The sequence below is a fragment of the Schistocerca gregaria genome, chromosome 2, assembly GCF_023897955.1.
Source record: "Schistocerca gregaria isolate iqSchGreg1 chromosome 2, iqSchGreg1.2, whole genome shotgun sequence".
NCBI classification, from domain to species: Eukaryota; Metazoa; Arthropoda; class Insecta; order Orthoptera; family Acrididae; genus Schistocerca; species Schistocerca gregaria.
In genome coordinates this window covers 446,930,563-446,944,129 of record NC_064921.1, presented here as the reverse complement: position 1 = coordinate 446,944,129, position 13,567 = coordinate 446,930,563, and the positions used below count along the sequence as shown (strand labels likewise).

At 38.3% G+C, this 13,567-nt stretch overlaps 1 protein-coding gene across 1 annotated transcript in view; it reads right to left on the bottom strand.

The window, feature by feature from the left end:
- LOC126325453 (alanine--tRNA ligase, cytoplasmic) overlaps positions 1 to 13,567 on the bottom strand; it is a 185,721-nt gene that overhangs the window by 12,070 nt on the left and 160,084 nt on the right. Inside the window, exons 17-18 of the mRNA XM_049995175.1 lie at positions 5,584 to 5,754; positions 5,388 to 5,501 (exon numbers count right to left, since the gene is read on the bottom strand). Of these exons, the coding sequence (XP_049851132.1) occupies positions 5,388 to 5,501; positions 5,584 to 5,754 (285 nt within the window). The remainder of the gene's footprint in view (positions 1 to 5,387; positions 5,502 to 5,583; positions 5,755 to 13,567) is intronic.

Sequence of the window (13,567 nt, the reverse complement as noted above, 5' to 3'; positions counted from 1 at the left end):
CTATCATATCCACGGAACCGGCCCAGGGTTCTGACCTGATGCAGGAGTTTGCTCATTTGTGGCTAGCTAATGGCTCAGTGATTGTAAAGGCATTCAAGATATGATGTGGTCTGAAATGCCCGTGTGTACTGGCACAATACGAGTTGTGAAGGACAGTACAGTATGAAACAGATCAAGATAGCTATAAGCAGGATAGGAGGTTGTAATACACAAACTTAGAAACTAATCTCATAATTTCTGCTAGTATGAAGAGAAGGAATTACAAGCAACTAAACTCTGCAGCATTCAGACAGTGTTGTTTCCTCAAATCCCATGTATAGTGTCAAACATCTCTTTCACTTGAGATACTTTTTGATACACTAAAGACACTGATGATGTATTTTCGATGCGATATGCCCTTCCGGAAAAACTACTCCGAACAATCTCTCTTTTTCTCTCTGAAGAAGGAACACAAAACCTACAAAAACTTGGAATATGGAGATTTCACACAGCCAGCTTGTATAACGCTTGGATCGAGGAAAGTGTATGTAATCTTGTATTCCTGACAAAAATATGTAACTGATCACTCCAAAGTCATACACAATGCAACCTTTCTTTTTCAAACATAGACACAAGTACCATTTATGGACAAGTCAGACACTTACTTTATAATGCTAATAGTTCTCTCAGTTTCTAGTGATATCATCACAAAATGATACTTTTGCTCCAGCAATCTGTGGGTTTGTTTTTTTTTTTTTTTTTTTTTTTTTTTTTTTTTTTTTTTTTTAGACTGGTTTGTGCTATTGTCTTCAATACCTATAAGCTATATTTTATAATTCTTCAAATTACTTCTCCTCTTTCACTTGGATATGAGGCTTCTTATCTGTGGTGGGTTTCGCTTCTTGAGGTTTTTGAACTGACAGAGACAGCCACAATTTTATCAATTTGTTTGTTGAAACATTTATAAATTTTGCATTGCTGCCAAGCTATAGACTCCTGAAAAGGAAATTTCTAAGGACAGTCTTTATGCACACAGCATAAGACTAGTCTGCGTAGCTATAGATTTTGACCACTTTCGGATGACTATTGTCAAGTAACAAGTACTTCAGCAGCAAAACATATTCAGGCACACACTTAGGAATATTGCTATGTAATGATAGCAATGAAGGATTGAAGGGAGGAGTGGAGGAACACAGTAGTTCATTAGAGACAAAGCAAAAGCTAAGAATGGACAAGGTAAGGCCACAAATCAATTATGGGCTTTCTGGAGGAATCATCCTGGTAATAACTGAATTTACCAAGAAAAGCCACCAAGGAAAACCTAAATGTAGATGACCCGATGAGGATGTCAATCCCATTTTTCCCAATGACATTATCAGTGTCTTTATGCTGCTCAGCTTCACAGTGGTATACCAAGGGAAAACATCCAAAGGCACTATTCGTAAAGTAGTGAATTGCATGGAACACGATAATGTCAATGAGAAAGTGCAGTATTAATAATATCTGGAACTGCTAATCCCTCTGCCTAACACCCTGTCACACAACACACATTTGCACTCTGAGCATATCACACATACATGGATTTTACTACTCCTGAGAGTGGACGAAGAATTGCTAGATTATAGGAGCTCCACAGACACAAAGAAAATATTTTGATGGTAGATCTCCTCACTTTGAAATAACACAATATATAATAGTGTGTGTGTGTGTGTGTGTGTGTGTGTGAGAGAGAGAGGGGTGGGGGGTGGGGGGAGAGATACTGAGAACTGTTTTCAAACCATGGAAAATCCAGCATGGAATAACCACAATGTTATGAAATGAAAGAGATAGATTGCCACTCACCATATAAAGGAGAACCTCAGTTGGAGAGAGGCATAACAAAAAAACTACTACACACTGAGCTTTTGGTTAGCAGGCCATCTCCTAAAATCAACACCACACACACATCCACACAAGCACAACTCACATACACATGACCACTGTCTATGCCAGTCAGAAAGGGTCTCTGGCTGAGATAGTGGTCTTTGGTGTACAAGATGTGCTTGGGTAAATGTGTGTATGTTGTCTACTTTATTAGATGGCTTTTTGGCAGAAAGCTCACATGTTTATCACTATTTTGGTGCACTTGTATGTGACTGAACATCTCTTCTATAAGCTGTCATTGTGTATTGTCTTTTTTTATTGTGCACATGGTAAGCCATGCTGAGGGATGGTCTGCATTTTAAACATGGAATGGCAGTTGTGGGAATTTAGCGAGATGAAATACCCATTTGGATGCAGCGACAGGTATTCCGTGGATCCTTCCCATCTTGGAGATCTGCAGACTTCCTAAGGAAATGCATCATAGTAAACATATGTATTCAAAAGGAAACTAGAGGGACAGTGAGTGAGAAATTTATTATGGCTTGAAACATCGAAAAGTCATACTTGTGCAAGCTGTTGACGTCTGAAGTATAAACAATATACCCAAAGTCAAATGCAAATGTTTATTTTTGAACACTCACACATACGACCATTGTCTCTGACTGCCGAGGCCAGACTTGACTTGTGTCTGGTCTTGGCAGCCAGAGACAGTGGTGATGTGTGCGTGAATTGTATTTGCATGCGGGTTTGTGTGTGGTCTCTTCAGAAGGATATCTTTTGAGCAGTCTTTCGTTGTGCCTGTCTGTGGCTCAACATCTTCACTATATGGCAAGTAGCAACCTATCCTTTAATATTGTCATTATTCCATCCTGGATTTTTCCACTGTTTGAATTAAATAAACTTATACCTGATGAAGAAGCAGAAGTGATAACAATTTATTCTTTGAAGTTAATCAAGATTTTGAATTTTGGAAGATGTTGCAATATAGACAATAAAGAGTAGTTAAAAGTGAAAAATATATGAGGACATTAAAGAGTACTGGAAGTAACTACACTAATTAGCCAGAACATTAGGATCACCGACCTACTACTGACAAAAAACTGTCCAGGCGATAGCAACGTGACCTGGCAGGGAATGACTGCTAGTCAGACACGCGCATATAGTATCAGTGAGCGTGCTGTTGGCGGAAGGTGGACAATCTATCTGTGTTTGAATGAGGGCAGACTGTGATGACCCAGAGGCTAGGCACGAGCATTTTGGAAACCACACGAGTTGTGGGGTGTTTGAGGAGTGCTGTGGTGAGTCAGACCACTAGAAAACAAAGGCAGAATTCAAAAAATAATGGGCAGAGCCAGTAAGGATTGAAAGGGTACGTGGGGAGGGGGGGGGGGGGGGACACCACACCTGTGTAAGAATCGCAAAATTCTAATAGAATTATAACTTAAATGTGAAGTGGGTGTCCATCCAACTTTTTTATGAGAACTTTTAGAGAGTTATTGTTAAGGCGTTAGGGTGTCACTTAAAAGGTAGATCTGTTTCCAATATTATAAAAAGGATAGATTGCCTCGGCAGCCAGAGACAGTGGTCAGATGTGCACAAGTTGTGTGTGTGTTTTGCCTAATTCAAAAGAAGGCCTTTTGGCTGAAAGTTGCTTGTGCAGCAGTCTTTTTCTTATGCCTGTTTGTGACTGAACATCTCCACTATATGGTGAGTAGCAATCTATCCTTATTATAATATAGTCATTATTCCATCCTGGATTTTCCATTGTTACATTTGTTTTCAGTTATTTGGAACAGGATTCTGCTGAATGGTGAAGAGCACACTTGGAAGAATTCAGTTTGTAGAAAGACTTTCAAGAAAAGTTCAAAAAGAAATAATGATCACCTACTACAAATGAGAAATTGGCACTTGGATCATTTAATCCTCGTTATTATGACAATAGTTGGCGAAATTATAAGATGTGTATAGAGTGGCACTTAACAAGATCAAAGTATTTAGATGACCCCACCGAACAAAATCACTTGGTACAAGTATTTGTTCACCATGTAAAAGAAACATTACAACACATTATTGGATTAGCTATGCTCACACATTTATTACAGAGGATGCTTCTTAAAAATGCAGATCATAAATCTTTTACAGCAACTCAGCATGGCATGGACTCAATAAGTTGTCTGAATACCCTGTAGAAATATTGAGCCAAGCTATCTCTAGAGCTGTCCATAATTGTCAAAATGTTGCTGGTGCACAATTTTGTGTATGAACTGACCTCTCTATTACATCCCATAAATGTTCAATGGGATTCATATAAGGTGATCTGGGTGGCCAAATCATTCGCTTGAACTGTCCAGAATGTTCTTCAGACCAATTGCAAACAACTGTGGCCTGGTAATACGCTGCATTGTTTTCCATAAAATTTCCATCATTGTTTGGGAACATGAAGTCCATGAATGGCTGCAAATGGTTTCCCCAAGTAGTTGAACATACCAATTTCCACTCAATGACGCAGTCCATTTCACGTGCACAGCTCACACTATTATGGAGCCATCACCAACTTGCACAGTGTCTTGTTGACAATTTGGGTACATGACTTCATGGGGTCTGGACCGCCCTCTAACCCTACCATCAGCTCTTACCAACTGAAATCAGGACTCGTCTGACCAGACAACAGCTTTCTAGTCATCTAGGTTCCAATTGCAGGTGGTGCTGTGCTTTTAGGTAAGGCACTCGAGTCCGTTGTCTGTTGTTGTAGCCTGTTAACGGCAGATTTCACTGCGCTGTCCTAATGGATACATTTGTTGTATGTCCCACATTGATTTCTGTGGTTACTTCAAGCAGTGTTACTTGTCTGTTAGCACTGACAACTCTACACAAATGCTGCTGCTCTCAGTCATTAAGTGAAGTTTGCCAGCCAGTGCATTGTCTGTGGTGTGAAGCAATGCCTACAATTTTGTATTCTTGGTATACTCTTGAGAATATTTAATTCCCTACAGATTTCTGAAATGGTATGTTCAATGTGTGTATCTCCAACTACCATTCTGCGTTCAAAGTCTTAACTCCCGCCGTGCGGCCATAATCATGTCTGACACCTTTTCACATGAGTCACCTGAGTACAAATATCAGCTCCACCAATGCACTGCCCTTTTATACCTGGTGTAAGCAATACTAACTGCTATCTGCTTATGTGCATATCACTATACCTTGACTTTTCTGACCTCGGTGTAGATGTATACTGTGGTTTTTACATGCAGAAACCCAAGGAGGTAAAGCAATTTACAGCAATGTCAAAAGTTCTTTTGAAAGTGGTTTGCTGAACAGTGACAAAATCATTTATTAACAAATACACATTTAGTTCTGCTATATGTAGTTTAAGGTACACAAAGGAACTCTTATTTCCTCTCTTTGCAATGTAATGTCAGCAGTCACTTAGCAATGATCTTTAAATATCATCTGAAAGATTTGTTTTAAAAATCGTCCAAAGCAATAATTTGTCTCATGATTTTAAACAATGTATTCTTTTTTTAAGAGTTGGTATATTACCTTACCTTAGGCACAGCACTCAGACATACTATTTTCTTTGCATCAGAATCCACACTAAAAAACATTGCTGCTGTTTCGGGAGATGACAACTTAACTTGCTTCAGGGCTGAATCTAAAGCCTGAAAATAAATATAATCAATATGTTACTTCAAATTCTTTGTGTAAACTGTTACCATTTTTCAATGTCAACTATATACCAACCTTTGTGTTAGAGAGAGCTTTTAGTTCGCACACAATGAATTGCCTGTCAGGCTGTGCCAGCAGCATTGATTTTACTGCTTCCACGACACTGGATGAAACAGCAGCTTTGCCTGCACGTTCTTTGTCATCCACTTGCTTTTTCATGGTTTTCAAAGACATCCTCATTTCCTCCTGAAACAATAAAGAGATACTGAATTCTTGTGTATTCAGATGCAGGACAGAGTGCCAAGACAATTTTTTTTCACATGGCAATTGTTCATAATAATACTACAATATCATACTTAATTTCTTAATTGAAATTTTGTTCCAAGAGAGAACTCATTCGACACAAAAGAAATACTGCTCAAACCAAGTTGCAGCCTCAAGCAGGAGTCAGAGCTGTGTTCATCATTTTTCAATTCAGCTGTTTTGAAATGATACTATTCTAACACCACGGAATATAGAAGCTGGAGTTGCTAACAGCAGCTTAGATCTAAAATTCTGCACGGATACTGAAATTTTTTTGTCAGCTGACAATTTTTAACAACATCAAAAACTTCTTTCATCAGATTTAATTGGCAGTTTCTGACAAACAGTTAATGAAATAATCATGACGGGGTAGTATATCTAATGTATTTTAGCTATATTAATAACTAATACATTTTCTGTTGAGTATTATACAAGCAGAATCAGAACAAAAATTTTATTATGTATAACTAAATGTGTTGATAACTTAAAACTTAATGGCAACCAAAAACACAGGATATAAGGGGAGGGCAAAAAACAACTTTTTCACTGGAATTACAACTTTTTCACTAGAATTAATATGGAGGAATTTCACAGACTTCACAGGTGCTATTTATTTCCAAACAGATCAACTTTCATATGGTTCTCTCAAAACTGCAATTTAACTGATAGCCTCAGAACTTGTAAATGAAACCATAATGTCTTTTCCAATAATGGAATGTTCTGGATGGGTTTCAACAATGCTGTAACTGGAGATAACAGCTCACTGTACACAGGAGATAATTTTTTAGTTTTTATTCTACTTAGCTAGTACTGTACAGTTTGCTTCACTCATATACTTTTTATTACTGATATTGTAGTATCAGGACTTCATTTTATTAATGTATGTATATCAAATTTTTGGACTTTAACACTGTATTTACTTCATATTTTTACATTGTCTTTAATATACACTTTTTATTTATGTAAAATTCCATGTATTACATACAATGAGGTCGTAAGAGACTGCGAGCTAAGTGATATGGATTGGAAGGTAACAGGAAATAGGCTTATTAAAATAACTATCAACAGATTATAATTAAATGACTAGTGACACACACACACACACACACACACACACACACACACACACACACACACACACACACACACAAGTGAAATCAATACTAGGTCTACAACTTTGCTTCAGGCGTTTTTTTTCTTGCCGTTTGGGGCGTTATTGTGAAAAACTTACCAAAAAAATTATGATTCATAGTATTGCCCATCGTTGGCCACTACATTCTCACATCATTCGGATAGCATAAGCATATGAATCCCTTGGCGGAAGAACTGGGTGTCTTTAGTGGGGATCCATGAATCGATTCAATTTTGCACTTGTTCATATGATCACAAGTGCTGGTCAGCCAGACTGTATGCTACTGATTGAAAAAGGTGGTAGACAGAGAGAGAGAGCAACTATGAGAATACGGCAGGAGGGACCGGACTTCTCATTTCAACGTTTCCATGTATATTTCGATGGGTTTTGCGGCAGCCACAGATTTCTTCATGTTAAAGCAGAAAATTGGAACTTCCCGCAAATAGCAAGAAATGGGTAAGTAAGTTGACGTACTTAATCGAGAATAACCTTATGATGTAATCATAAATACACTAATATTTTTATGGCATTATGTTTACAGATGCCTAAGCTTATTGTATTACACCTATGACCAACCACCCGAACCGCACTTGCCGCTACTGCCGTCTAATGCAAAATGGCAGAAGCAAAGTTGTAGACCTAATACATTCATAATATTGATTTTCACTTCATCACAATGGCAGGAACTATCGCAGAATTAGTGATGACAACATTGATTGTTAGAACGAGGAAGGAGAATAAACAGGGACATCACGCAAATTATATGTAAGAATATGACAACTCCATTTTTTTTTTTTTTTTGTTGTCTTCAGTCCTGAGACTGGTTTGATGCAGCTCTCCATGCTACTCTATCCTGTGCAAGCTGCTTCATCTCCCAGTACCTACTGCAACCTACATCCTTCTGAATCTGCTTAGTGTACTCATCTCTCGGTCTCCCTCTACGATTTTTACCCTCCACGCTGCCCTCCAATGCTAAATTTGTGATCCCTTGATGCCTCAAAACATGTCCTACCAACCGATCCCTTCTTCTAGTCAAGTTGTGCCACAAACTTCTCTTCTCCCCAATCCTATTCAATACCTCCTCATTAGTTACGTGCTCTATCCACCTTATCTTCAGTATTCTTCTGTAGCACCACATTTCGAAAGCTTCTATTCTCTTCTTGTCCAAACTAGTTATCGTCCATGTTTCACTTCCATACATGGCTACACTCCAAACAAATACTTTCAGAAACGACTTCCTGATACATAAATCGATATTCGATGTTAACAAATTTCTCTTCTTCAGAAACGCTTTCCTTGCCATTGCCAGTCTACATTTTATATCCTCTCTACTTCGACCATCATCAGTTATTTTACTTCCTAAATAGCAAAACTCCTTTACTACTTTAAGTGTCTCATTTCCTAATCTAATTCCCTCAGCATCACCCGATTTAATTTGACTACATTCCATTATTCTCGTTTTGCTTTTGTTAATGTTCATCTTATATCCTCCTTTCAAGACACTGTCCATTCCATTCAACTGCTCTTCCAAATCCTTTGCCGTCTCTGACAGAATTACAATGTCATCGGCGAACCTCAAAGTTTTTACTTCGTCTCCATGAATTTTAATACCTACTCCAAATTTTTCTTTTGTTTCCTTTACTGCTTGCTCAATATACAGATTGAATAACATCGGGGAGAGGCTACAACCCTGTCTCACTCCTTTCCCAACCCCTGCTTCCCTTTCATGCCCCTCGACTCTAATAACTGCCATCTGGTTTCTGTACAAATTATAAATAGCCTTTCGCTCCCTGTATTTTACCCCTGCCACCTTTAGAATTTGAAAAAGAGTATTCCAGTCAACATTGTCAAAAGCTTTCTCTAAGTCTACAAATGCTAGAAACGTAGGTTTACCTTTTCTTAATCTTTCTTCTAAGATAAGTCGTAAGGTCAGTATTGCCTCACGTGTTCCAACATTTCGACGGAATCCAAACTGATCCTCCCCGAGGTCTGCATCTACCAGTTTTTCCATTCGTCTGTAAAGAATTTGCGTTAGTATTTTGCAGCCGTGGCTTATTAAACTGATAGTTCGGTAATTTTCACATCTGTCAGCACCTGCTTTCTTTGGGATTGGAATTATTATATTCTTCTTGAAGTCTGAGGGTATTTCGCCTGTCTCATACATCTTGCTCACCAGCTGATAGAGTTTTGTCAGGACTGGTTGTTCCAAGGCCGTCAGTAGTTCTAATGGAATGTTGTCTACTCCGGGGGCCTTGTTTCGACTCAGGTCTTTCAGTGCTCTGTCAAACTCTTCACGCAGTATCGTATCTCCCATTTCATCTTTATCTACATCCTCTTCCATTTCCATAATATTGTCCTCAAGTACATCGCCCTTGTATAAACCTTCTATATACTCCTTCCACCTTTCTGCCTTCCCTTCTTTGCTTAGAACTGGGCTGCCATCTGAGCTCTTGATATTCATAAACGTGGTTCTCTTCTCTCCAAAGGTCTCTTTAATTTTCCTGTAGGCAGTATCTATCTTACCCCTAGTGAGATAAGCTTCTACATCCTTACATTTGTCCTCTAGCCATCCCTGTTTAGCCATTTTGCACTTCCTGTCGATCTCATTTCTGAGACGTTTGTATTCCTTTTTGCCTGCTTCATTTACTGCATTTTTATATTTTCTCCTTTCATCAATTAAATTCAATATTTCTTCTGTTACCCAAGGATTTTTAGCAGCCCTCGTCTTTGTACCTACTTTATCCTCTGCTGCCTTCACTACTACATCCCTCAGAGCTACCCATTCTTCTTCTACTGTATTTTTTTCCCCTATTCCTGTCAATTGTTCCCTTATGCTCTCCCTGAAACTCTGTACAACCTCTGGTTCTTTCAGTTTATCCAGGTCCCATCTCCTTAATTTCCCACATTTTTGCAGTTTTTTCAGTTTTAATCTACTGGTCATAACCAATAGATTGTGGTCAGAGTCCACATCTGCCCCTGGAAATGTCTTACAACTTAAAACCTGGTTCCTAAATCTCTGTCTTACCATTATATAATCTATCTGATACCTTTTAGTATCTCCAGGGTTCTTCCACGTATACAACCTTCTTTCATGATTCTTAAACCAAGTGTTAGCTATGATTAAGTTGTGCTCTGTGCAAAATTCTACTAGGCGGCTTCCTCTTTCATTTCTTAGCCCCAATCCATATTCACCTACTATGTTTCCTTCTCTCCCTTTTCCTACACTCGAATTCCAGTCACCCATTACTACTAAATTTTCATCTCCCTTCACTATCTGAATAATTTCTTTTATATATATTTATATAAAAATTTCGTACTACTGTTTAGCCAAGATAACTTTACTATTGTGCTAGTGCTGCCAGAAGTGGAGAAAATGTGTGTTTCTGAGGACTGGAAACACAAAGTTGCCCAAAGACGTGAAGTATTACAGAAGACTTGTGTTTATTACTACGTAACTTCTGTAAGTGTTTGCTGAGATGTTTACATTATAACAAAATCTTACTCAAGTTTACTTGTTCAAGTCACTGGGGAGAGAGTATTTCAACAAATTTCCGCTAGTACTTGCTACAAAAGTGCAGTTATTCTTAAAAACCAAAGCAGCCTTCACTGTTGCTGCATTATTATTAATGAATAAAAATCATGATGAAACACAAAAATTAAAAACAGGAAAAATGTTAGAGGAGTACCTATTCATTTTACCACAAAACACTATTCAATTAACTAAAATCAGAGCATTTCACGATACTAAAAACTTTGAGAAAGTCATATGCAAATGTCTAACATCTCTTGTCTATCCTACAATCAAATATTCAATAATAGAAAACAAAAATACGGTGCAATATCACAAGAGACTGCCTTTTAATCACTCTTTGATTTTGAAAGCGGTATTTACTGATTTTAACATAAATGTAAAGCACTTATATTTAAAGTAAGATTAAAAAATCATCTAAAATTTAAAGATGGCTATATTGCCATTCTCTTTTGACTGCTGGTGAAACAAATTTAATAGTAAACTCATTTTGCATTTCCTAGACTGGTGGTGCCAATTATTTGTGCTTAAGGGTTCCAGTAGTACATTTGTTTCAGCCTATTTGCCTTTGTGCTAATCTAATATTCGAAACTGATGTTTTCACGTCAGTGATTAGCACACACAACTTCTGTAAGATTGAGAAAAACTTTAATTAAATGACAAATTTTATAAGTACTTGCACAAGACGCAAGAAACTGGAACAAATTTTCACCTTTCAGCAGAGTATGTGCTGATCTGAAACTTCCTGAAAAATTAAAACTGTGTGACAGACCGGGACTCGAACCTGGGAACCCACTCTGGTACAAAGTTTTAGTTTGTCAGAGCTTCATGCAAGAAAATGTTTTCATTAACTTGCGAATTTCTTGAAATTGATGAAATTACTTTATGTTGACAGGTGTGTGTGTGGAGGGGAGGGGGGGGGGGTGTTTGCAGATATGGTGGTTTCTATGTGATTTTATGATAATGCACCATACCACGGCAGGAAGTTTGACAGAATGCGTAATAAATGTGACTGCAGGATTATGAGTTTAGAGTGGTTGTGAGACTGGCAAATAAACTGCAACGGCTCAATCAGAATGACTGAACTGTTGCCTAGAAAGGAAAACAAACTAGCAGCGAAAATGTACATTGTGGATAAAATAACCGAGAGCAGAGGCCACAAAATGGTCTGTTTACTGCCCTACAACTGCAATCTAAATCCGACAGAACTGGCGTGACCCAAAATAAAATGCAGGTTCAGGGAGAACAACATCACTGGTGACATGTCAAAGGAAAGACTGCAGAATCTTGTTAATGCTGCTTTCCTTTCAGTTACTGCACAGGATTAGCTAGGTTCCCACAGGAAAGTGCAGCAGCTGGAGCAAGAGTACTGGACATGAGATGGAATAATGGAAAAGGTCATTGATTAAGTTTTCATCAGTACCACCCTCAAGCTACGATGATTATGATGATTTTCAATCAAACACGAATGACAGTTATCTTTACTGAACATCATTTCGGCAGTTCTTTCAGGTACAGTTAATTACGCTTTGTAAATATGACTGCTGTGCTGTGTTTAATAAATGCAATGTGTGAAAAGATTCAAACAATCAGTTTTTAACATTTGATTCATAGTGTCGTAAGTTGCACGTTCATATTCTTTCATTTTTCATTATTTATGACCAATAAATAACACGTAAGTTGTAGCTAAAACTCTCGATCATGAATATGTCAACAAATTAGGTGATTTCCAATCTTACAGAAGTGTCACTTAAGCGGGAAATATTTCCGTGAGTGTTAAACACAAAATGTGGGCGGTGGTGACAGCACTGCTGCAGGCAGCCAACACTACCTTCCCCTCGCCACTTCTCTACCCTTGGCAGGCGTACTGCGGTGTCATGACCATTGCTGACAGCCACCGTGCCCATCATCAACTTATAGTGTACAAACAGTACTAATACTTTTCGATCTTGTGTTTGAAAAACTGAAGCATATGGATGAAATCCGAAATTACTTCCAACATAAAACTTTTTGCTTGTAGTACGCATAATAGGCGTGTGATATTGGTACTTCGTAAATTATGTTCTACTATGTTATTTAAGCAAATAAGGTAGATGAATGGCCACTATCCAGGTCTTGCCCCAGCATCTCTCTATCTATAGCCCTATGCTTTATTTTACATCTATTATGCAGTAATGTCTGTTTCTTTAGAAGTTTCTTTACAGTAACTGTATACCATGGAGGTTCCCTCCCACTGTAAACTGTTCTGCTGGGTACATATCTATCACGTGCATGGTCAATTGTGTTATGTAGTTTTGCAAACATGTTAATCAACATGGCATCTGCTTGGTTAGCTTCCATAGCCAATCACACAGCACGGAATATGTGATGTTCGCTGACACCACAACAGCCATAGATAGACAGATGAATTTAAATTGTACTGCATGATATGGTTTGACAGTTTCTTTTGGAATCACCTTAATGGGTGATGGAAGCAAACTGAGCAGGTGCCATGTTTATTAAGTGTTCTGAAGTTAAAGTGTTGTATCTGGTAGTTTTCTTATTTATACTTGCATACAATGAAGATATGCAGCTTAAATCATGCACCACATTAAGAATCTCTCTGAACTGCATTGTTTTTGGTACAATTTGTTGGCAAAAATATCAGGAAATGTGACATTGTTCGATAAAACCAATATTTATATTCCACGTTAAGCCAACAGCCTTCCCACAGTCATAAACTGGAAGTTAGCTGCTGTCAGACTTGGCTAACACTTGGATGGGTCACTGTCTGGGTCTGCTGAATGCAAGCATGGTGCACTCAGCCCTTGCAAGGCCAATTGAGGAGCTACTGTACTGGCCACGGAAACTGACAACGGCAGGGAGAATGGCATGCTGATTGCATGCCCCTCCGTATCTGCAACAGGTGACACCTAAGTGCTGAGGATGACATGGCAGCCAGGCAGTACCATTGGGCCTTGCAGACCCGTTTGGACTGTGTTTGATTTAATTTCCAGGTCAGTGTATGAAGACTGCTTCATTATTGTGCAAAAGGAATTTTTCGTGATGAAATCGGAAAGTTTTTGAGAAACATGAAGGGACAAATACTTCAGGCA